Below are 24,820 nucleotides of genomic sequence, written 5' to 3' on the forward strand. Positions count from 1 at the left end.
TCCCTTGCTTCTTTTTATCCTCCTTAACAGACTTCTTTCTTATTCTACTCTTTTTAAGACCTCTTCATTAGTTATTTTATCTGTCCATTTGATTTTTTCCATCCTTCTCCAAATCCACATCTCAAAGCTTTCCAAAATCTTAATTTCTTCTTTCTTCGCTGTCCAAGTTTCAGCTGCATAGAGGGCAACACTCCACACAACATTTTATTAGTCTTTAGGTTTCTATCCATTTTACTTCTGAATAAATTCCATTTTCTATTAGAGGCATCTCTTCCCATCGCTATTCTTGCTTTTATGTCACTTTTACATCTTCCATCACGGCTAATAACACTTCCTAAATATTTAAACGTCTTTACTTGATTCAATTTTTCCCCATTTATTCTGATATCCATATTTGCCTCTTTCCTTGCTATTTTCATTACCTTTGTTTTTCTGATGTTAATTTTCATTCCATAATTGATACAGGATTCCAGTAATCTGTTCAACAAATGTTATAGTCCTGTTTCAGTATTTGATAATAATGCCTTGTCATCAGTGTATCTTATTGCAAATATCTGTCTACCTCCAATCTTTATTCCTTCTTCCGAATTCTCCAGTGCTTCTTTAAACATTGCTTCAGAATACATGTTAAACAAAATTGGTGACAGAGAACAGCCTTGTCTTACTCCTCGTCCAATGGTACCTGATTCTGTTGTATCATATATAGTGAAATAATTAGCCTTCTGTCTTTCCAATCTATACCAATCTTTTCCATTACTTCCACCATTTTATAAAGTCAAAAGCTTTTTCAAAATCTATCTAATCTATTTCAAAATTACATTGTATATTGTCTAAAAATAACTTCACTGTATACAGTATAAAAATATGCATTTGTAATCAGATTATTGTATAGTTGATATAATTCATTATCACAACAACTGAACACGGGAAAATTTCACACCTAAATCATCAGCTTTACCACCAAAGTACCAGACAATCTTCTCCATTTAATGTCCTCACTGCCTAAGTGGATAGCATACTATTCTCCACCTAACAGCTCTGAATTCAAATTCCACTATGGGCAAAGAGGTTTGTGAATGTTCTTAAGTGGTAGATGAACATCATTACCTGATGTTTGACCATCATTCTGCTTATTAGAAGCCTAAAACGTAGCTTAGAAGTGTTTGATTTGGTCTTCAAAGCAAAAGTTTCCAAATGGTAATCCTAAGCCCAGGGGTGGCCAACCTTTTACGTCCCACGTGCCAAACAACTTTTGTACCCTTAAAAACTAAAACTATTAATTGTAAACTAACTGACAAAAACCTATGATGCACCACTGTTGCTAACACTTGGCACCTAAGGATCAAACAAGTGAATGTGCAAAAGATGTGCACAAAACAATAAAATCGCTAAAAAGAATTATTAAGTTTTAGCTTTTTTTTTTCTCTACAAATCAGTTTTTGTTAATACTTTTTTGTATAAATAGGTTTTACTTATTATCATTATGTGACACCTCCAGGGAGTCCAAAGACTCATTGTGGGAGGGTAACTGCTCTACACTCTGTCTCCACCACTCAATTCACCAACTACAGCGAACCGCATCTACAACAACGCCACCCATCGCCAACCACTACCACCACTAGTATTTTCACAGACAATCACAAACTTCCATGCCCACGGCGGGATTCGAATCCGCAGCCTTGTGGCTGGAGAGCGGATACGCTAACCACTCAGCCAACCAGGCTGGAATTTAGGATCCAATGCACTACTTTTGGCACATGCTCTATAGGTTAGCCATTCTTAATCAGTTGTCCTAAATACACATGGAGGTCCTCTTCTCACAATAATCAAATCAATCCTGTGCAAGTTCTCTGCTATATAATGTTCTTCAATCATTCACTCATTGTCTTGTGTCCTTTCGCACTACAACACGAAACAGGATGACTGCTGTTTCTATTCTGTCAATATCCAAACAAACATACAGAAAATCTTCTCAGCATTTTAAAATTATCATCACACCATCCCAGTCTTGGTTTTAATTGAAAAGTTTTAAGCCAGACTAAGTAAAAAAATCAAGTGCCATAAAAACAAAAAACTCTAGCTTCAATCCATGACTTTCCTCTAAACAGTTAAAATGCAAGCACCTATTAATCACATCCACTCAAAGTCCAACTACAAGCTTATAAAATCAACCTTGTCCTCCTCTTTCATTCTCTTTAGTCCTGTCCTTCGGAACACTCCTACTCAGATAGTGTTGCTCAAAGACCACTGCTAGCAGAAAATCATCAACAGCTCCCAACCTCCTTTTCTCTCAACCATGGAGAGCACTAATACAATTCTCATTTTGCAATCTCTTATGCATGGGGTTAATAGATTAAAAAAAAAAAAAAAAGAGACACCGAGCAATTATATGGAAAATATATACATAAAATAATATAGTTTTAATTTATTTGCTTTTGTATATGCATCTGATCTATGAAAGGTTGTTGTAAACTTGTCATACATTACTGCTGTGAGTTTGCAAAGGAATTAAATAATACAGAAATCCTAGAGCCACACACGGAACTTTTTCAAACTATAGGCATTCACAAACATCCTTGTCCACAGTGGAATTCAAATCCACAACATATTGATTAGAGTAGATACATTACCCAACCCAGAAGATGAAGACTGGTCAGTTATTAAATATTTTAACCATTAACACTAAATCAATGACAAAGAGCAATATGGATTAACGTAAATTTGGGGAGGACCACTTCAGAAAGCAATAAGTTCTACCTGAATATCAACTCCTCCTCCACTATCCCACTGTCATTAATTGTTGGTTAAAATTTTAGCAGCTGAGCATAACACATACTGAAGACAGATCAATACATTAAGGTTTGAAACAAACCACTTGAATGAGCCAAAAGAAAAAAATAATAATTATATTCCTTTCATGATTTTTTTAACATAACTCAATGCAAAATAATTATAAGTTCAGATTTGATCCATATTTCCTGGCTGAATGAATCTTATCACACTGTCCTCATCATCACTCATTCACCTTTCCCAAATGACTGCTGTTTCTGTTCTGTCAATACCCCAAAACATACAGAAATTATTCTATGTACCATTCAAAATTCCCACCCACTATCATTATTCTTTTTGGCTTAAGGACAAAGCAAATTGCTATAGATGTTAGTAGGTCCATATGTTTGTTATTTTGAGGAATTCAAAACAGGCTGTTCAGGACAGCGCAATCTTAAATTAAAAGATTAAGGAATACAATTGAAAATAGCAGTAATCACTGAAACAAAAAAGAAATTAAAAGGAACCATGAGAACCGAAAATTTTAATGTGATATACAGTGAAGTCAACAGAGACCAAAGAGCACAAGCAGGAGTCATGATTGGATTCATAACTCCCTTTCAAAACAGTTAAAACATTATAAATTATGGAATGAAAGAATAATAGAAGCTAGAATAAAAATAGATAGAGACTATTTAACAATAATTGGTTTATATGCCCCGGAAGAAGGAAGAGAACAGGATAATATTGATTTTTATAATCAGCTACAAAACACATATAATAAAATAAATAAAAATGATTACGTAATTTTAGCAGGAGACTTAAATGCAAGAATTGGAAACACGAAAATTAATAATAATATAGGAATATATGGAGAACATACTCTAAACAGGAATGGTAAAAAATTGATTGACTTTGTAGTTTATAATAACCTAAAAATAATGAATTCCTTCTATAAACATAAAGACATACATAAATATACTTGGGCGGCAAGAAGATGGAAATCAATATTAGATTACTTCATATTAAATGAAAAGACATCAAAATTTTCACTAGATATTAGAGTTCGCAGAGGATATGAAATAAGCAGTGACCACTTCCTTGTTAAAATACAATTAAGATTACCACCTAAATGGCTACAAGTAACAAGAACAGAAAGAAAAATTGAAACATTTGTTTATAAAACTAGACTACTCAATGACACAAATGTACAATGGCTATATGAACAAAGAATTAACCAATATCTAGATAAAATAAAACAAAATGAAGAAAAAGAAATAGAATGGCTTAATATAAAAACAATACTAAATACAGCAGTAAATGAAAGCTTAGTAAAGGCCAAAAAATTCAATAAAAGGAAAAAACTGAAGATCTGGGATGACACGATCAAAGAAATAATCAAAAAGAAAAAAGAAGCCTATCACAAATGGTTAAGCAGCAAAAGATGAAATGTAATATAAAAGAACAAGAGTCATAGCTAAAAGAGAAGTCAGAAAAAGACAGAAAATCATGGAACAAATTTGTTTCTAATTTAGAACATGATTTATATAAAATAAGACCCAATGTATATAAGATTTTGAAATACTTAAATGCAGATACCAAAGAAAACATAAAATTAAACACTGAATTGAAATTAGAAGAATTTCTAAATTATTACACAGACCCATGGACAGACAAATATTTTAAAAAAGATAACTGGCAAACAATTAACGAAAATGAAAAGGAAATAACTAAAGAAGAATTAGAAATCAGCCTGAAAGAAACAAGAAAATGGAAAATCACCTGGAGAAGATAAGCTAGGTTCAGAACTATATAAATACGCAGGAACAAGATTCAAAGAAAGACTTATTATTTTTAAATAAAATTTACTCAAATGGTATCCCCCCCCCCCCAATAGAATGGAAAAAAGCAATCGTGATTCCTATCTTTAAAAAAGGTAATAGAGATGACCCTAAAAACTATAGCGGTATCAGTATACTAAATTCCTGTTACAAAATATATAGAAGAATCTTAAATAGCAAACTAATGAAATATTCCGAAAACTTTATTTTAGAAGTACAGAATGGATTTAGAAAAGGATGATCATGTATAGACCCGGCCTTTTTCTCTATTATTAATTTTGCCTAAAATTAATAATAGAGAAAAAAAGAGAATACAATTTAGAAACACATATTGTTTATTGACTTTGAAAAAGCATTTGACAAAGTTAAAAGAAACATATTAGTTAACATATTAAAAGAAAGACAAATACCAAATAATATCCTAAAAGCTATCACAAGTATATATGAAAATAATCAAATACAAATAAGATTAAATCACGAGCTATCATATTCGAGAGAGATAAACCAAGGGGTCCAAAAGGGATGTCCCTTTCTACTTAAATGAAATAATAATAAAATGGGATAAAAACTTACATCAAGGAATTAAACTTTCTCCTACAGTAAACTTAAACACTCTCCTCTTTGCCGACGACCAAATAATAATTACAAATTCTGAAGATAACTTACAGAAAGCTATTTTAGATCTAAATGAGATATCCAAAGATTATGGTATGATAATATCAACAGAAAAATCAAAAACTATGGCCTTTAATGGACAAGATCCAGCAAGAACTAAAATAGTAATAGAAAACAAGATCTTAGAACAGGTGAATTCATTTAACTACCTAGGATGTATGATCACATATGAAAATGAAAAAGATATAACGTAAAAATTGCAAAATATTTAAAAATAACAGGTGTAATAAACTCTATATTTAAACCAAACCTAGTTCAAAAACAAACCAGACTAAAAGTATACAATACATTAGCCCTACCAGTCTTAATGTATGGAAGCAAAATCTGGACAATAAAACAAAAAGACAAACAAAGATTAACAACAGCAGAAATGAAGTTTATGAGAAAAACCCTATTTGATCACAAAAGAAATGAAGAAATTATGAAAGAATTAAACCAAGAACCAGTAATAGAAAAAATTAAAAAATATAAACATAAATGGATGGAACACGTTCAAAGAATGAAAATAGAAAGATTACCAAAACAAGCCTTAAAGTACAAGCCATTAGGAAAAAGAAAACTAGGACGTCCTCTTAAACGATTCAAAGATGACTTCTAAGGCCGGAACAGGCCATGCTAGGCCTAAATCCTTGATATGCATGATGATGACGACGAGGAATACAATGTCTCAAACAGTGTATGATATAGTTTTTAAAACAATTAAATTTTTTTTTTTTTTTTTTTGAGAGTAATACTCATGGCAACTATTACTGAAAGTTGTAAACTATTTGTGTAAGATATATAACCCTCCACTGTCACTGATGTTTTGCTTTAAGGTTTGGCATTCAAAGTAAAATATTCACAGAACACTGTATTCCAAAGACAACAGTGTTCACAACAGTCAGGAAGTTATTTAAGTGACTGAGTGATTTTGACATGTTGCTTGTTTGATAAAAGATAATTAACTTCAAATAATCTTTGCAACAGGAGAACTTTGTCAGTTGGATTTCTTTGCCCATGTCAATTAAAACAATGTTAAGATGAAATACCATGGAGTCTCTTTCTGTAGGGTAATAACTATATATGCTATGCTACTAAAACCTCATCTTCTTTATTTTTTTAAGCTTTAAAAAAATTCAAAATATTTAGCAAGCCTTCAGTGACTCAAGATATTTCTTAAAATGATAGTTAGTACACCGATTCAATAATGAACTCAAGAGTTACCATATGCTTTCAACAATACTATGTTTCTATCAGCAACACTGAAATTGTACTTCTTAAGACTAATAATGACAATACAGGTATCCCTCGATTAAAGAGGTTAATTAATCCCTCTGTTGCGTCCCATTTTACGATTTTTATTCTATCTAACAATTCCCGCTTATCTATGTTCCACTATTATCTACGCACGAGATATCACCAAAAATTTTACTAATACTTGAGTTATTTCTCCCCTTAGTACCCCTAATATTTGTATTTATACTGCGCCTTTTGGGATATTTAGTTTGAGATATTATATACAAAAACAAAAACAAGGAGAAAGAACTCAAATATGTCTGAAAGTGTAACTATGTTGCAGTCGTGACACTTTATCTCGTTTCTTAACATTAGTTTCCCTTGTGATTAGGTTCGTAATTTTTCAAGTGGTGCATTGGACAGCAATTTCAGACAACTCTTTCATCATTGAACAAAGGTTTATTAAATTCCTTAACATGGTACAATTCAAATTTTATGATTACTCAATTTAATGCTAAACTAAATACTTACAAACTAACATTAGCTTATTACAAGTAATTAGGCTATGATCCTATAATGAGTATTACGATCATGCCACCATAACAATTCAACACATAAATTCACTTGACATGGACAAATAAGATTAATTCACACTATTTAACTATTCAAACTTAAGTAGATTAACTAAACCATTTACTGCACTAACACACAACTATGACATTTTAACTTTCCAATACAATAGACATGCAAAATTCTCAGGACACTTAATTTTTCACTTAACATTAACACTAGCCAGCTTACTTTTAATATATTCTGTCAGATACTAAAGTCCTAGTATAAATTTTCCTTGGTCACTTCAACAGTTCCGTATCATCACAGACAAATTTTAGTTAACATTAGATATATTTTACAGTACCTTTCTTTCTTGGGTTTTTCATATGGGCCTTTACCTTCTTCTGATTGAACTAGCTTGGTGTAACTTCTCCGATAATCTGCTACTCCTATGTTCCCTTTTGAGTTGAACTATGCTTAGACACACTCTTAATCATCTATATATCGGCTGTGCAACTCGCGACGTGGACATCCATTTCTTTACATCCATTTCTCCGTTTTTCGTAGTTGTCACTGAAGTTGGAACAGAAAGAATATGCTTTCTTTTCCTCGACTTTATGGCATTCTTCGCTTCTCAAATAGGAAATACGGAACCGAAATTCCGCTCACTTTCGTTTCCGTGTTGTGACGTGGAGATATAACCCCTATCTCGCCACTCAGGAAAACACCGTGAAATTCCTACGAAAGAGCTCACGAAGGGCTCTCCTGGAACAGAATCAAAACCAAAACCAAAAAAGCCTCATGGGGGGGGGGGTTTCCCAACCCTTTCATACCTGTTCTCCTAACGGCACTTTTTCTAACTTCCGCCCCTACTTGTTTTTACTTCACCAACCAATTAGGGTGGCATTTTTCTGCCAAACATCCTTTGATCGGTGAGCCCGTAACAATGTCTCAATCCGGGAATCGGCCCTGAGCGATATTCTGTTGTTTTCCTTTGCTAGCCTCTTTAATCCCCCTTCCAAAATTTTTCTATGAATTTACTTAACTTAATCTCTAGCCTCTCACATACCATTTCTTATGACTAATCCTTTTCTGTCTTATTTAGTTAAATTTTCTCTTTTAAATCATATCACAATATTAATATACTTTCTTTTGTTAGTTAGTTTAACAAACACCTTCATATTATATATATTTTATTGGATGCAAGAATCTTTCTTTTTCTTTTAATTAATTCAAATATTATCTTTTATGCAGGGTTCTAATTTATTTTATTTATTCTTCATGTTACACCATGATAACTGAGAATTTTACATTCTCAAGATATCATGGTGTAACACCTCGATGTTGCCGCGTATATCAAAATCGAGTTATTCAAATCTAATAATCAATGGTAAAAATTACAATTCGTCCATGATCGATTACTGTATTAATAATTCATTTAATATGGTACTCTTTTAGGAAAGATAAAAAATGAATGCAAAGTAAATGTTTAATAAATATTTGTACCTATTTACTGCAATTTTTTTTATCAAAAGAAGTTATTAAGAGTTGTTTGAACAGTTTGTTTTTTTCTTATCGGCATAAATTCTATAAAATGGCAAACAAGCAATAAAACAAAAAGAAAAAACACTGCAAATATAATACATGGCACAAATTAAGTGGATGTTGAATCCAACATTATTTCATAGCGGGATATAGACAGTACAAGAGTTTCGTGCCGAATATATAGAAACTAAATGTTTCGGCAGATGCAAGCATAAGCAACCTTATGGGCAACTCGTAGTAAAGGTAGAGTAAGCTCCACATCATTTTCCTTAATATTTTCCATAATGTAAAGCACATCTCCTAGAGGACATGTATGATAAATAAGCCTTTGGCTCTCTATTTCAGTAATACATGGTTTATTTATTTTCAGTTACAATCTAGAAATTATTGAACAAAGAATAAAAAAACAACTAAACCATACTATACTGACATCAGAGGTTGCGGTATCTCTCAGATACAATTTACTGTCAAACATACAAACCTTTACATAACAGGCGTTAAACCAAACAGTGTGGAACATCATGGATAACATATGAATGCACAGCTACTCATGATCTCCAAGCTATATACTGAATTGTGTAAGAATATTTATATTAAACATTTTGTATGTATCTGTCAGATCAACTGTGAGCTCCACAGGGTTAAAGGTGTGTTAATCAAAACTCTTGCTGTGTATATCAAGGGATTGCCGCAATTAATTTCGGCGCAGTAATCAAATCCCGTGTTAAGCAAGGGATACCAGTATTATAATCATTTTGAATTAGGTCTTTTAATTACAGCAGTGCATATTGAAGGAGCATGTTCTGAATATAAGCAAGTTCTTGAAGTTTACTGCTCTGAGAAATCTTCAGCTTTGAATAAAAACTGCAAATCTTTTGATTAGTTTAGTTTAACAATAAATCAATTGAGTCATCTAATTTTGAACTAAAATTCAATGATGTATATAAGTTTTCTAGTCTGTGAGAAGAATTTTGTAGCAGTTATGGATAATCCCCTAAAATGTAAAAAAGCATACAAAAGGATCTTAGGACATTGTATACATTTCTATGTTGTTGTTGTTTTTTAAATACAGACAAGTCATTGCTGGACCTAAATGGATTGAAAAAATACAGAATGTTCAAGAAAAATACATTGCAGATATGTATAAACAACTCAGTGTAGTATTACAAAATTCCAGAATATGCACAATACGAAACTGTTATGAATGAAAATGTTAAAATGAGGAAGTTTATTGGTATTGAAGGAAACAGTGCCAATGTCAAACTAAAACACAGATGCTCACTAGCAAAAAAACTAATGTACCAATTTGAGCCACACACCTAACATATTTTATATGGTCTACCAGAAACAAAAATACAATAATGTGGTTATGAATTCACCATATTGGTTAAATGAAGATCGGTTAATTGAGACTTCCACTGTAAACAGAATAAAATCTTAAAAATGTGTGTTAATGGCATAGCTTAATAGACTTAATTATCCTCATCCACAGTGCCTTGGATTTAAGTTTAATTTTTTGGTTGTAGTGTATATAATAATTAATAACAATTAGCATCATACTTACATGCAAGATATTGCTCGTTCTTTTACTTCCTGATCAATATCTGCTGCTTTTAGCCTGACTAGAGTACACTGATAAAGATCTGTGACAAATGGTGAGAAGTTGAATGACGTTGGATGATCTAAATCAAGAAGAGAATAATCAAAAACCATTTATATGATAATATAAGTCTTTTCTATAATGAGCATATGCTTATACAATTCTTTGACAGTGAGGAACTGCCTATCTTAATAATACTATACCACAAACAGAGTAAGCTGTAATCTGTGACTGCATGTGATAGCGCAACAGACAGTATGAAAGTTATCTGTGGGAGAATGAATGGAATTTTGCAGACAAGGGAGAATTTTCTCTCTACTAAAGAATATGGGAGTAGCAAAGGAAAAACGATAATTAATAAAATTCCTACCAAAAGCTGAAGATTCAAAATATATGCTGGCCTGGTTGGCATACCCACTCTCCAACCAACAGATCACAAGTTTGAATCAGCTGTGGACATGGATGTCTGTGATTGTCTTTAGGTGGGAGATGAATACCATTGCCCAATGTGAGACCACTGCCCCATCTGGAGGCCTGAAGTGACTTGAAAAGTTCCATGTTTGGTCTCTAGAGCAGGGTTTCTGGACTTTGTAAAAAGTAATATATATATATATATATATATATATATATATATATATATAGATTTTTTTTTATTTTTTTTTATTTAACAAGTTAAAATAAACATTACACGATAGGCAACAATGACTATTTACATATTATAAGTATATATTTACAGAGAAAGAAAAACATTTTCCTTTCGGGTGTACAATAGAGATATAAATGAATATTCAAAATTAACAGTTCAGTTTCAGTTTGAGTTATCATTCAGATGAAGCACATTGTCGTCGTCAATCCAGAAGAGGGTACCAGTTGGATTCCACTCCTCTAGGAATTTAGCGACAGTTCTTGTTTCTTCGAAGTGCTCAAGTTCCAATAGAAGCCTACTTTTTAGTTTCCGACGGAGGATGTGCATGAGGGTTTGTGCAGTTTCAGTGATGGATGGGTGCTGGTTACCTCTTGTCTGTTTTAGGTAAAAGCTGTAGATGACGGCCTTAGCGCAGATGAAGATGAAATTGCATGTTCTGTGTCTGTTTTCTTCTGTGTGGACTAAATTCCAGTAGTCTTCTTGGCTGTGCGTGTAGTTACAGGTGCTAGAGGCGGTATTCAGGGCATAGGTGATTATCACTTTGTTTGCAGGGCAGGTCAGATATGTGTGTTCCAAGGTGCCTGAAACGTCACAGAATGGACACAGATCCGTTTCTCTTAGCTTAAATTTGTAGAGCTTTGAAGGAGTTGGCAAGATGTTATGCCATAGTCTCCACTGTATTTCGGAATCTGGTTTGGCACATTTTGATTTATATGGCAGATCCCACTGAAAACTGTGTGGTATATGCAGCCTTGTAGATGAGAGTGTTAAGGCTGAATATAATAATCTATCTATCTATATATATATATATATATATATTTTTTTTTTTTTTTTTTTATTGTAAACATAACAATCTTATATACAGGATTAACCGGTTTTTGGTTCTCTGCAGTCAGACAGAGAGGTTACATGCTCATACTCTTGTTGAGGTATGTTACATCGAAGTCACTTATAAGGCTAATTACATTTTTTTTTTTTTTTTTTTTTTTTTAAATTAAAGCCATTAAGAATTATTTTAACTTGATAACATAAGAACATAAATGTGGAAGAACACAGAAGTTACTATTGCACAATATTATCTATTAACATGAGAGTGCCAGCTGATTAACTTTCGCACTGTTAAGCACAACAATCCTTCTTTCTTCCCCCTTTGCAATGACAGGTAAAAATCCGAACGCTACGCACCTCTACAACTAGGCCTGAATTCGCTCACATCAAGAGCTTTAGAAGACAGGCTCTAATGCACTTTGGCGACAATACAATCGGCTCCATACCCAAAATAATCAACACAGAAATAGACGGAGTACCCTACACCTTTTATATTACTGTTGCTGCTCAGTGCTTTTACTGCCACGAAGAAGGTCATGTAAGGAAGTTATGCCTGTATATACCCAGAAATGAGAAACCGGTTAACAATACTACTAACCCTAGCGGATCAGAGAATCAGAAGCAGCAAGCAGCCAACCCCAAAAAACAGAGCATCCCTAACAAACAACAAAGATCTCAAAGAAACAGCTCTCTCAGTCCAGTACCGAGGAGACAAAATCAAGTGGTAGCACTAAAGAAACCCAACTTTCGAAAGAACCTCCACCAACATCGATTAAAAGCAATCCTAGAGAAAAGGAAACGGAACACAGACAACTAACTAACTCTGATAAAGATACAAATAACGAAGAGGAGCAAGAAACAAAAACGGAAAAAAAGCCAAAGACAAACCAGAGCAGCTGCAGCAGGGAACCTTTGCCTCCAGGCATTCTGGAACCCTCCCAACAGCCTATAGAGGGGGATGAAGAGATCGAGCTTCTTGAGTCCTCAGATGATGAAGAGGAAACTGGAAATGCAGGTCTTCCTCACACTGAAGGCCCACTTACAAGTGAGCAGCTTCAGAGCTTTCTTAAAAAAGTTCGAGGCTCTTCACAAAAACTGCTGACAGCCTATGACTACACCGCTGACATCAGTGGCCTTATCACCCAGCTGGAAGAATTAAGAACTATTCTGGCAGGAAAAAGAGGGAGAAAAAACCTATCTATATATATATATATAGATAGATAGATAGATAGATAGATAGATAGATAATCAATAAAAATGAGAAAAAAAAATTCCTTAGTTCCCCCCACACACACACACTCAGTACCAATGTACTATAGGTTCACAAGAAACCTTTTGTGGATGGGAAAACAAAACAAACAAAAAAAAAGCTGGATATAATATTGCAATTAGCTTTCTTGAACTTTTCTTTTTACACTAAATTTCAAAACAAGCACAATATCAACACATCCAAAACTAAACTTGATGAAAGGGCCAAAAAATAGGAAATGCTTGCCAAACTACTGGCTATAACTTGTCCAAACATGTCCCCCCCCCCCTTTGCACATTGACAGTTTTGTTGCATTGTTACCCATAGGAAAACCAGTCTTTATCATTTTTCTATTTTCTTTTATTCTGATAGTATTTACCCTGTAGTATGGATATTATCCCATTAGAATAAATTCCTGAGAGAGAGAGAGAGAGAGAGAGAGAGAGAGAGAAGACAAATCTTTGTTAAAGTTGGTCTCCTCCCTTAAGAATTACTGTTCCAATTTCATTCACTTCAGTTCTTTCTAAATTACGGAAAAATCATTAACAGTGAACTCCTACAATATCTAAATACCTCTCGACTAATAAATGATTGCCAGCGTAGATACTAATGCTGTTGATCGATGAGAAATCTTATGTCACCCACTTGAGACAAACACAAGTTTCAGGAATTTCTTCTGGATATTTCAAAAGCATATGAATGTGTTTGGCATAAAGTCCTATTAAGCCTTTATATGCTTTCTAACCTCTCTACTGGGCTGCCAGCTTTCTGTTTGAACATATTATGCATGATGGTAGATGGATCTTTATCCTCAAACTCTATGAGAGAAAAGAAATTCTTAAGACATTTCATCCCATCATCTTTGACATATCTGACAGTCTGTTTTGGCCAAGCCATTTAGGTTTCTTATAATCCTAATTTCTGATAATGATGGAGTGGTTAATTCTACTTCTGCAGTCCATGATACTTGTCAAGTATATTAACACTGGCTTGTCTATCTTTTACAAGAGGGAAAACTTGAGTTGCTGACAGAGTAAAATCCCTTATAAATGTTCCTCAAATACTATATGGAATTCAAACGAAGGTCTTTCCAACCAAAGAATGGTAGCATTACCAACTGTGCTATAGAGATGCTAGTATGTAAGTAATATTAGTATGTTTCTATTTTCATATTTATCTCCTTTTAACAAATATAAAATGATATGTTCAGGTATGGTGGATCTGGAAAAGAAGGAACATCTAGCATACTCCATATTAAACATATAAATTATTTGACAGGAGATGACTGCTTTCAAGTCAGTTCTTGTTGAAGATCTAAAGTAGCAGAGAAGGAAATGAACCAGGCTAAGAAAAGCTTTGAAAAAAATATGAAAAGGGCAAGACTAATAATAATGCTCAGGACATGAACTAATTACTACTAAAATAGTGTTCCAACATAAAAATGTAATAAATTCTCACTGGATAGCAATAGCATACACAAAACAAGAGGCCTTGTATTGTACCTGACAAGAAATTATGTTTATATCCATATTTTATCTTAGAGTAATATGCTTTCTAACTTGGCAATAAAACTTCCTACAGTAATCTAGTAGATAGTAAAAAATATAACATGCCTTTTGCTGCTTGGCCAAACAATGACCTCCACTAATACTTGCTGAGTGGAGGTTACTAATAACCTCCACTCAGCAAGAGTCTTAATCCTGCAATTGTTTTAAACAATTTAAAACAATTGCAGGATTAAGTCACCTTTTGATCTGTAGTGATAATCTATTTAATTATAAAAATTTGTCTGATACCTACCTAATGGCCTGATGACTTTGACAAGCTGTTGTAAAACTAATAGTGCCTCAGATGTTATCTTGTAGAACACATCTCCAACTGCATGAATAATAGGCTAAAAAAAAATTATGAGTGTTTATTTAAAAAACATTCTCAAACTTAGTGTTAAACTGCAGAAAGCAACAATGTTTTAAACTGCTGGACCTTTATGAAGTATACTCATGTGAAATTCTAAATGAAATGAGCACAGTAAACAGAAAACAAACAGTAAAGATTGTAGGATTGTTTATGGGGGAAAGGGAGTTAATATAAAAATTTTATCTCTCTTACTATACCCCTCCCCCTCCACAGACACACCAACTTATATTGCGAGCATCTTGCCTATTTGATTCTCAGAGAATAATGGAAATGTGCCCAATGAATTTTTGGAAGCTGCCACTCAAATCAAAAGTATCAAGAATACTAACATTTCAAGTAAAGCAAATAGTTAAAGGCAATCCTCTGTTAACTGAATCAGATGATAACTATGAAAAGAAAAGGAATCTCTTAATGAAAGTGAGGATCATTCATCATAAAGTGTAATATAGACTTGTACAATTGTACAGAATTAATTTTTTTTTATACATATGGAGGGGGGGGGTGGAACTGATATGATTATAACTTGCTGTGAGAATCATTTTAATGAAGTGTATTAAGTTATTTCAAAACTCATTTTTAGTATAATAGTCAACTACTAATTTTTACCATTACATTTGTGGCACATGAAACATTATACTGACCAATTTCTAACTCAAAACTTAAAATTCCAAATTACATTTTGGACAGCAATACACCCCTTGAGGGTACATGGCAGGAATTTGATGATGAAGATGAAAACAGTAAATCTTCTGTCACTGCTAATACATATGAGGGTTGTTCGATAAGTCTGTGCAAAAATGAAGAAAACAATTTTTTTGGGACAAACATTTTTTTATTTTTCAACATAGTCTCCTTTGAGGTTTATACACTTAGTCCAACAATGCTCTTGAGTTTTTTGACCCTGTCCATATAAGTATGATTTGTCCAACTCTTCAAAATAGGCAGTTGTTTCGGCAATCACCTCATCGTTTGATGAAAATATCTTTCCTGCCAGCCATTTTTTCATGTTTGGAAACAGATAGTAGTCAGAGGGAGCCAAATCTGGAGAGTAGGGGGAATGCAAAAGGACTTCGTAACGTAAATTGAACAATTTTGTGGTCACAATTGCAGAAGAGTGAGCAGGTGCGTTGTAGTGGTGAAAAAGAATCTTCTTTTTCGCCAAGTGTGGTCGTTTTTCCTTAATTTCATTATTTAAATGATCCGGCAAAGACACATAATACACTCCGGTAATTGTTTTGCCCTTTTCCAAGAAGTCTATGAAGATTATGCCACGAGCATCCCAGAACACGGTGGCTGTAACCTTTATTGCTGAAGGAATGGTTTTCGCTTTCTTTGGTGCAGATTCCCTGCTTGCAACCCATTGTTTTGATTGTTCCTTGGTCTCAGGCTGGTAATGATGGATCCATGTTTCATCTACTGTTACAAAATGACACAAAAATTCCTCTGGATTCCGTTGAAACAGCTTCAACCTGTCCTTGCAACAGTTCACACGTTGAAGCTTTTGATCCACTGTGAGCAAAAGCGGCACCCATTTTGCAGATGGTTTTCTCATATGTAAATATTCATGTAATATGCATGGTCATTTGAGATGCCCACAGCCTTAGCAATTTCACGCACCTTCACTCTTCTATCATCCATCACCATATCATGGATTTTTTCAATAATTTCTGGAGTGGTGACCTCAATAGGGCATCCAGAACATTCAGCATCACTTGTGCTCATATGGCCATTCGAAAGTTACTAAACCACTAATAAACCATTCTAATCAAAGGTGCAGACTCACCATAATGTTTATCAAGCTTAGCTTTGGTTTCCTGAGCTGTTTTTTCTTTCAAAAAGTAATGTTTAATCACTACACGAAATTCTTTCTCATCCATTTTTCACAAATCACAGTACTTGATTGATTCAAATGAAAGCCAAACACAGAGTAATAGATCTATCTGACTGAAACTTAGTGTGTGATCCTCCAACAGTTGTCAGCAACTAAAAATAGCCTTGATACGTACTGGTGGTGCCATCTCTCAGATTTGCATGGACTTATCAAACAGCCCTCGTATATCAGAAATTTCAAAAATTCCAGCTTTTGTTTGATTAAGGAGGGCATAATCTCACAAGCATAGGGCTAAACAGACACCCCTGTCATTCAAAGTAAGATGCAATGACTGCATAAGCTCTTTTATAGCTTAGGGGCCATAATAACCTTAAATTGCCATTCCATCATTTCTGACTTTGCAAACAAAAGAATTTCATCTCTCTTCTTCACTATCTTTTTTATTATATCCACTGATAGAGCCTGGTTCTGCAGGTGCAAGAAATTCCTTATATCTATCTATATATATGTCCTGAACTAACTTATAAATCTGAATTAAATTCTTCACTCCATCTCCTATTACATAAATTCATTCTCATAACTACCAGGGCACAATTCTCTACACATTTTATCAATCTTCTCTAAATAACCTTGTTTGACATCAATTAAAAACCTTGACCTGAGACTTATATAATGGTAACATAATTTCCCTTCTCCTACAAGTGAAGCTTCTTTTAATTAATCCTACAATATGCTGAACTTTATATAATATATATAATAGCAAAACTAGCAATGATAATAATCATTATATAGCATACAAACCAAGTTATTTATTTGTCCATGACAGGCGACTGAGTAACACAAAAGGGACACTGAGATATAACATACATATAACTTCTATACGATTCCTAAACTTAAATTTAACTATGACACTACTATAAAAATCATAATCCAAATGACTGACTATTCTATTCAGCTACACATCATTAGCAAAGAAAGAAATTTTAATCTTACATTTTAACCTAAATCATATAATAAACAGGCACTTTAAAATCTTTGCGATGCTGTGCTCCTAACTATCTGGCTCTTAGAAGACTCCTTTCAACCACTACTTCTTGATCTCCCTCTCTCTCTCTCTCTCCATCGACTAATTTCCCTAAGTAATTAAACACTTGATTGGCATATTTTAATCAGCCAGTTTCACATTCTTATATGTTATTAAAAGTTTTGCTGAAATCCAAATAAAGCACATCATAGCCATTACCTCAACCCTTAAAAAGTAAACATTTCTATCAAGGATACAGATACAATTTCTAATAGTTTCTCATTACCTAGTTTGCAATACTACTTTCTCATCCATCAGATAATGGGTTGAGTCGCCTATGAATAAGAAATCTTTGCCACCTGGCTCTCTCTCTGGCCATTTCTGTCATCTCGCTCTCTCTCTCTGAAGCTTTATATTTGTGCCCTTTCTTTCAAAGACTGTAACCAAGTTCTTTTTCAATCTGCCTCTTGATCATCTTCCTCCAAGGCTATATTTGGTATTTTCTGAGAGGACATTTTCTGGAGGTGTCCAAACCACCTTACCAGCCATTATGGATCAAATCCTCATACACTCTCTCATACACTTCGTATCCATCATATATTTCAATGTAATATCAATGGTATTACAATTTTAATATACACTTCGCATCCATGGTAACTTGGACGTATATATACATCTTGGCCGGTAGCGTGGTTAAGAATTATCATATTTTCTGTATGGTTTAATTTGTGTTCGACTTGCTCATTTGTTTTGTGTTCTGACCAGTGAGCCTAATATATTTTTCTTAAGCATTTCATTTTGAATGCTCTGATTTTCTGTATTTCTTTCTAATTGAGTCTCCACATCTTGGCTCAATATGTCGCAATATGTATAATAATGAGTTTAAACAGTTTAAGTTTGAGATTTTTTGAAATAGTGTTTTTTTTTTCATATTTTGTTTAATTTATTCATATTAGACCATATTATGTTAAGCCTGTATTCTACTCTATTTCCTTTACAAGATTATGTATAGATAAATGGCATTAATCTTTTTTTAAACTCCTGGAGCTCTGTCTTTCTAACTAAAGGGCTGCAAGTTTGAATCCCACCACAGGCATGAATGTTTGTGAATGTCTTTAGATGAGAAAAATTTGAATACCTGATGTAGAATCACTATAAGAGATTCTACACCTGCTTATTAGAGACCTGAAGTGCATCAAAAAAGTTTCATGCTCGGTCTCTAGAGTACGCTTCCAGAGTACCTAAACCTTAGCCCATTCATGATACCAATATACTATAAGATGAGTCTTTCATGGATAGGACTCTCATTATAAAAAAAATATTCCTCTTGTGGCTATCAAATGCAGTTAACCCTAAGTATAGCAACAAACTACTGAAAAGTCCTGACCAAAGCCTATCTTCTTTATCTCACAGTGCTATTCAAAATGAAATTCACTTCAAACTATCCACTACACCAGATTATTATTATTCCTGCAGTCGTGAGTCTACTATGGGAATTTGCTGTTGTGGTTTGTCTTATTTAAGTTTATCAAGTTAGGTTAATCAGATCTCTAGCAGTTTGTTGTGAAGAAAAATACACCGAGTATTATGAGCCAAACAATCAGAAGGTGCAAAGCAAGCAATCACTTTTAAGCAGGGTAGTGTGCTGGTGTGGAGGGACTAAAGTTATGCACAGTAGATTTCTTAGACACATAAGATCACTTTTAAGCAGGGTAGTGTGCTGGTGTGGAGGGACTAAAGTTATGCACAGTAGATTTCTTAGACACATAAAAACATTATTACACTGTTCAAGTCTAAAAAGATCTGACAGACTATGCATTATTATCCTTATTTGGAGAACAATATTATTTAGCACTCCTAATTAACACAACACTGCTAATTAGGTTAATTAATGTGCTTTTGCCACTTAGTCTATGTTTAATTATTATTATTATTTAATCATAACTATTATTACAGGTTAGTACTACACTCTGTGGGTCTTACAGAGATGAAGTTTCTTGCCAAAAACTTGGGTTTTTTTAATGTCACAAAGCAAGCAAGCCAACCAGAAGAATGCACAATTAACAGACATTATACACTGTCTTCACTGCCTTAGTTGCTTCAGCTGAATTTAAAACAACCCCACTTGCACTTTTGTTCATCTTTTAAATTAATTATGTACTAAGCAAGCTCAAAAAATATTAGGCAAAAAATTCTATTTATATTAACTAATCTCTTCCATTTATTAACTGCAGAAAACAAAAGACCACTATCAATGTCCCATGCTACTCAACAACCAACAGACTGAGGAGAGAAGAAGAATCCCCTAAACTTTATTTCTCAATGTCCTTCACTAAAAAGAAAGGTTTTGTATCACTTAACCCTGCATTGCATTATACCTTAAGAGCACCGCTAATATTATTTTAAAACCTGGGAAAAACACTAAAATGAACAAACTCTTTACACACTTTGCAATTTACATATCTAAACTACCTTTAATAAATTATGTACTCCACTTATTATATACATATAATGCACTATCAAGGGTTGGATGCACATAAAAAATAAATTAAATAAAATAATAATAATAATAAATGAATTTCAGTAAACCATAGTTATATTAAATTTTATTATCTCTAATGGAAGCATTCTTTAAACAATCGCTTTCTTAATAAAATTGTTATATGAAGGAAATATCACTCACAGTTACAAGAGCTTCTATATGTGGATGGAATACTTCAGGATTGTGATAACTTAAAAGGCAATTTAAAAAAGCCAACGTGTCAATTTTCATGTTTGAACTTGAATTTTTATCACTGCAAATAAAGGCATAAAAATATATTACAAGCATGGATTTAGAATATATGCACTGAAAATTTAATTATTCTTTGAGTAGTGAAGACTATTATGCATATAAATATGACAGAATAACAGCAACATGTTATAGAAGTTGTTTGCATTAAATAAATATGGATGCCATAATAAAAGATAACATTTTGAGGATTTTAATATTATCAAGATGGGCAGTTCCTGCTTTATGAGTTTATTTTTTTCTCAGGTATCAACAAAATCAAAAATATATATATTAATTGCAATAAATAGATGCCAAACATTCTTAAATTAAACAGAAGTGGTCATTAATATTGCTAACCAAACACAGTGTGAGGTTTCTATAACTGACAGTTATCTGCTTCAAGCAGATAATGGAGAGCTCAGATGTGGAAACCTCCATGAAACAGCAAAAGGTGATAAAGCTCGGTAAAAAGAAGATTTAATTCCTCAATCCCCTTTGTTTCTTCACTCTCAATGGTGCTTGTTGAAGCTTTACAAGAAAATCTCAATTGCTTTACAGAAAAAAAAGCAAGTGAGATTTTCAAGTCACAATATTCAAATTTCAAGCCCAGCAGAAAAGTTGCTATAGATTTAAAAATAGGCTTAGGCAAAAAATGGTTATCGTGAAATTTATAACAGAATGGGAAGACTCTTGGAAACATAGAAACAAAACTCATTTAGCTTGCTCCATTCTAAAGGCTATATTTTAATTTCTTTGAATAAATAAATAAATCACAGTTTAAGCATAAACTACTGTTTTGTTGACCTGAATTTAAAATTTGGTCACATGTCATTGTTGAGAATATACGAGGGTAGTCTGAAAAGTTCTCAGCCTCGACCATAGATGGCAACACTATCAGCAAGATTTTTTTTTTCTAAGTTGGTACATCTGTCATAAGCATCCATGTTAAATTGCAAGTCATTCTATCAAGTAGTTTGTTTTATACAGCTGTCTGAAGCAAAACTGTTGTCTGTATCCCTTGAAATGGATAAAATTGAGTATCGTGCAGTTATAAAATTCTCTGTGAAAGAAGGTTTAATGCCAAAAGAAATTCATTCAAGGTTCATAAAAGTTTATGCGCACTCTTCTCCTTCATTTTTGACAATTAAGAAATGGGCTGCCGAGTTTAAATGTAGCTGTACCAGCCTTGAAGATGATTCATGTGAAGGACGTCCAAAAAGTGTAACAACACCAGAAATCATTGATCAAGTGCACGATATGGTATTGGATGACCGGCAAGTCAAAGTGTGTGAAATTGCTGAGACTATAGGCATTTTAAAAGAACGTGTAGGATATATTTTGCATGAAGAATTGCAAATGAAAAAGCTTTGGCAAGATGGGTGCCACGCTTGCCCACAGCAGATCCACTTGCATGAAAATCTCTGAACAGTGCTTGGAGCATTTTAACAAGAATAAAACTGATTTTTTTTGCATTGATTTATTACTATGCATGAGACTTGGATTCACCATTACATACCAGAATCCAAACAGCAGTCAACAGTTGACAGAAGTTGGTTGTTCAGCGCCAAAGAAGACAAAGTCAGTTCCATCAGCAGGAAGGGTCATGGCATCGGTGTTTTAGGATGTAAAAGCATTTTGTTTATTAATTATCTTGAAAAGAGTAAAACAATAACCGGGGAATATTACTCCAATCTTTTAACCTGACTAGACAAAAAAATCTGTGAGAAAAGACCCAGTTTGCAGAAGAAAAATATCATCTTTCATCAGGACAATGCACCTGCCTACAAAGGTGTTTTGGCAATGGGATTATTAAGGGATCTGCACTATGAATTGATTGTTGGAACATCCACCCAATTCCCCAGATTTGGCTCGCTCTGACTTCTATCTCTTACCAAAACTAAAACTCTTCCTCACTAGTCAGCATTTTTCTTAGAATCAAGAGGTGATTGCAGCTGTAGGGGGTATTTTGCAGATCTTACTGAGAACCACTACAGGGACAGGATAATGATGCTGGAATAAATGTATTAGTCTTAAGGGAGATTATGTTGAAAAATAAAAATCATTTTGAAATTATAAATTCGTTTTTCATTGTTAGGCCTTTTCTGACCACCCTCATAGTATATGATAAGATCTACAAATCATAAATTTGGTGAATAGATTCTATTAGAATATCATAGAACAAAGTATGAGTTCAATTAACTCAAACTCTAGGAGCAAAGACAAAAATGTTTGGTTTATAGCTTCTCACTCTTAGCATAGCATTAGCCAATTTGAATCTAAGAACTAACAAAAAAAAAAAAAAAAAAGCAATGAAGTTATTTGACATTATCAAGAAAGTACAAAAACATTTTAATTCTAGAGAAGAAAATGTGAAAGCAGGGGAAAATATCTGAACAAGCAACACCTACAAACTGGATTAGTAATCAAGTTTATTTATGCCTATGTATTTATATGCTCAGAGTTATATTATTTGTCTTTATATATTCATGGATTGTATAATCAACAAAATTTACATACCCTAAGGAATACTGAATACCAGGTATAAGAGCAGGGATGTGGTCTGACAAAGCCCCAGGCAGGACATTTACTAGTTCTGTTAATACAGCAAAGCAACCTTGCCGAGTTTTGATGCTTTTCTCTTTTAACTGCCTGTGAAGAGCTTTCACTATAGCTGGAACTTGGTTTTGCAGCATTCTAACAGGACTATTTAAAAATAATACATACAAACAGTTATGCTAAAATACTATCAACTGGAAACTTCAATAAATATTACATTATTACCTTAAAGGAAACTTATTACTTGTACTTTTTTTTTTTAAATTGAAAAGTTCTTATATCCATCAATTATCAATATATTTTTATTTCATATTTAATGAAAACTTCAGTTATAAAGATAAAGTAACATTCCAGTAGTTCAAGTAAATGAACATGGTATGCTCATATATACAGTACTCTCAACAGCAAAATCAAAACAACAGAACACTATAACAGTTTGCTATAGTTAATTTTCTTTAGACCAGCATCAGGATTTTGGTTAGGAACTTTCAGCAATTTGTTATAGTGGTATTATAATGAGGGTCTACTATTATATTTGTATCAATGTCTTCCCTTCCACCCCCATACAAATATAATAGTAGACCCTCATTATAATATTCCTGTATGTGTTGGACTGTTATTTGCCTGTTAAAAGTAAAAAAATTTATATTGTATTAATTATTTCTTTACACACAGATAGTACAACACGACCAACTCTTGCAATAGCAAATTCTTAACAGCAACAGAAATAGTTAGTTACAGTGGATAACAAACTACTACTCTCTTCACTGGTAAACACTTGTCAAGATAGAAACTCATAATCAGAAAATACTCTCAGTATTTAGTTATAGCAAGTTTGATATCAGTTAAGAAATTAGCCAAACAAAAATTGGATTCTCGTTGCAGCACTTGCAAATTCTTGTATTAGTTAGAGTAAGCAATGCTTGCATGATAAAAAGTAGTTTTCTTCAATTTTCTTGCTTAAATTATGAAATATCCTGATTCTACCTCAAATCTATTATTCTCTGGTCTGGTTTTATGTAAATCCCAGTCAGAAAAGATTGTAAGCCTATAGTACATAACCATGAGTGAACTATGGATATTTTAAAATTTGTATTTTTATTAACTTTTATTTTATTTATTTATTTTTTATTTATTTATTTATTATACTGTCCAGAAACCCTGCTCTGGAGACCAAACATGGAACTTTTTCAAGCCACTTCAAGCCTGAAGTGACTTGAAAAAGTTCCAATAAGTAGGACAGTGGTCTCGCACCGGATGATGAAATTCATCTCCCATCTAAAATACTCGCTCTCCAGCTAACAGGCTATGGGTTTGAATCCTGACATGTGCATGGATGCTTGTGACTGTCTTTTAGATGGGAAGATGAAGTTCATCATGTAATGATGGAACCGCCTTCATGCTTACTGGAAGGATGAAGTAGCTTGAAAATTTTCCACATTTGTTCTCTAAAGCAGGGTTTCCAGATGTAAAGAAAATAAATAAATAAATAAATAAATAATAAACAATAAAAAACATTTCACAATAACTTTCATCCAGGCTGCTGTTTTGGAAAATTGAGAAAAATGTTTTCTGAAATCTCCAACAACAGGATTACTACTTGTCCTCTCATTAAAAGCTTAAAGTGAGAAAAAATGGCTAGTCCTTTTCAAAGAATAAATTCTTCTATTCATTGAGTAGGGCTTGTACAATGAAATTTTATTGCTTTTTTGTTCAAATTAAATCCTCAGTTATCTCAGCCAGATAATTTTAAAATTATACTAAAAGTTTTCATTACTTTATGAAGAACTTTTTTTTTT

The 24,820-nt window shown here is 33.2% G+C and overlaps 1 protein-coding gene across 1 annotated transcript in view; it reads right to left on the reverse strand.

Moving 5' to 3' along the window:
• The window catches only part of Cand1 (Cullin-associated and neddylation-dissociated 1), a 414,848-nt gene that overhangs the window by 210,130 nt on the left and 179,898 nt on the right, over nucleotides 1-24,820 (reverse strand). Inside the window, exons 13-16 of the mRNA XM_090392833.1 lie at nucleotides 22,983-23,168; nucleotides 20,376-20,487; nucleotides 14,721-14,814; nucleotides 10,162-10,279 (exon numbers count right to left, since the gene is read on the reverse strand). Coding sequence (XP_090248959.1) covers nucleotides 10,162-10,279; nucleotides 14,721-14,814; nucleotides 20,376-20,487; nucleotides 22,983-23,168 — 510 coding nt within the window. The remainder of the gene's footprint in view (nucleotides 1-10,161; nucleotides 10,280-14,720; nucleotides 14,815-20,375; nucleotides 20,488-22,982; nucleotides 23,169-24,820) is intronic.

Source organism: Typopeltis vanoorti, chromosome 5 (genome assembly GCF_054136105.1).
Source record: "Typopeltis vanoorti isolate ZY-2024b chromosome 5, IOZ_Tvanoo_1.0, whole genome shotgun sequence".
Lineage (NCBI taxonomy): Eukaryota > Metazoa > Arthropoda > Arachnida > Uropygi > Thelyphonidae > Typopeltis > Typopeltis vanoorti.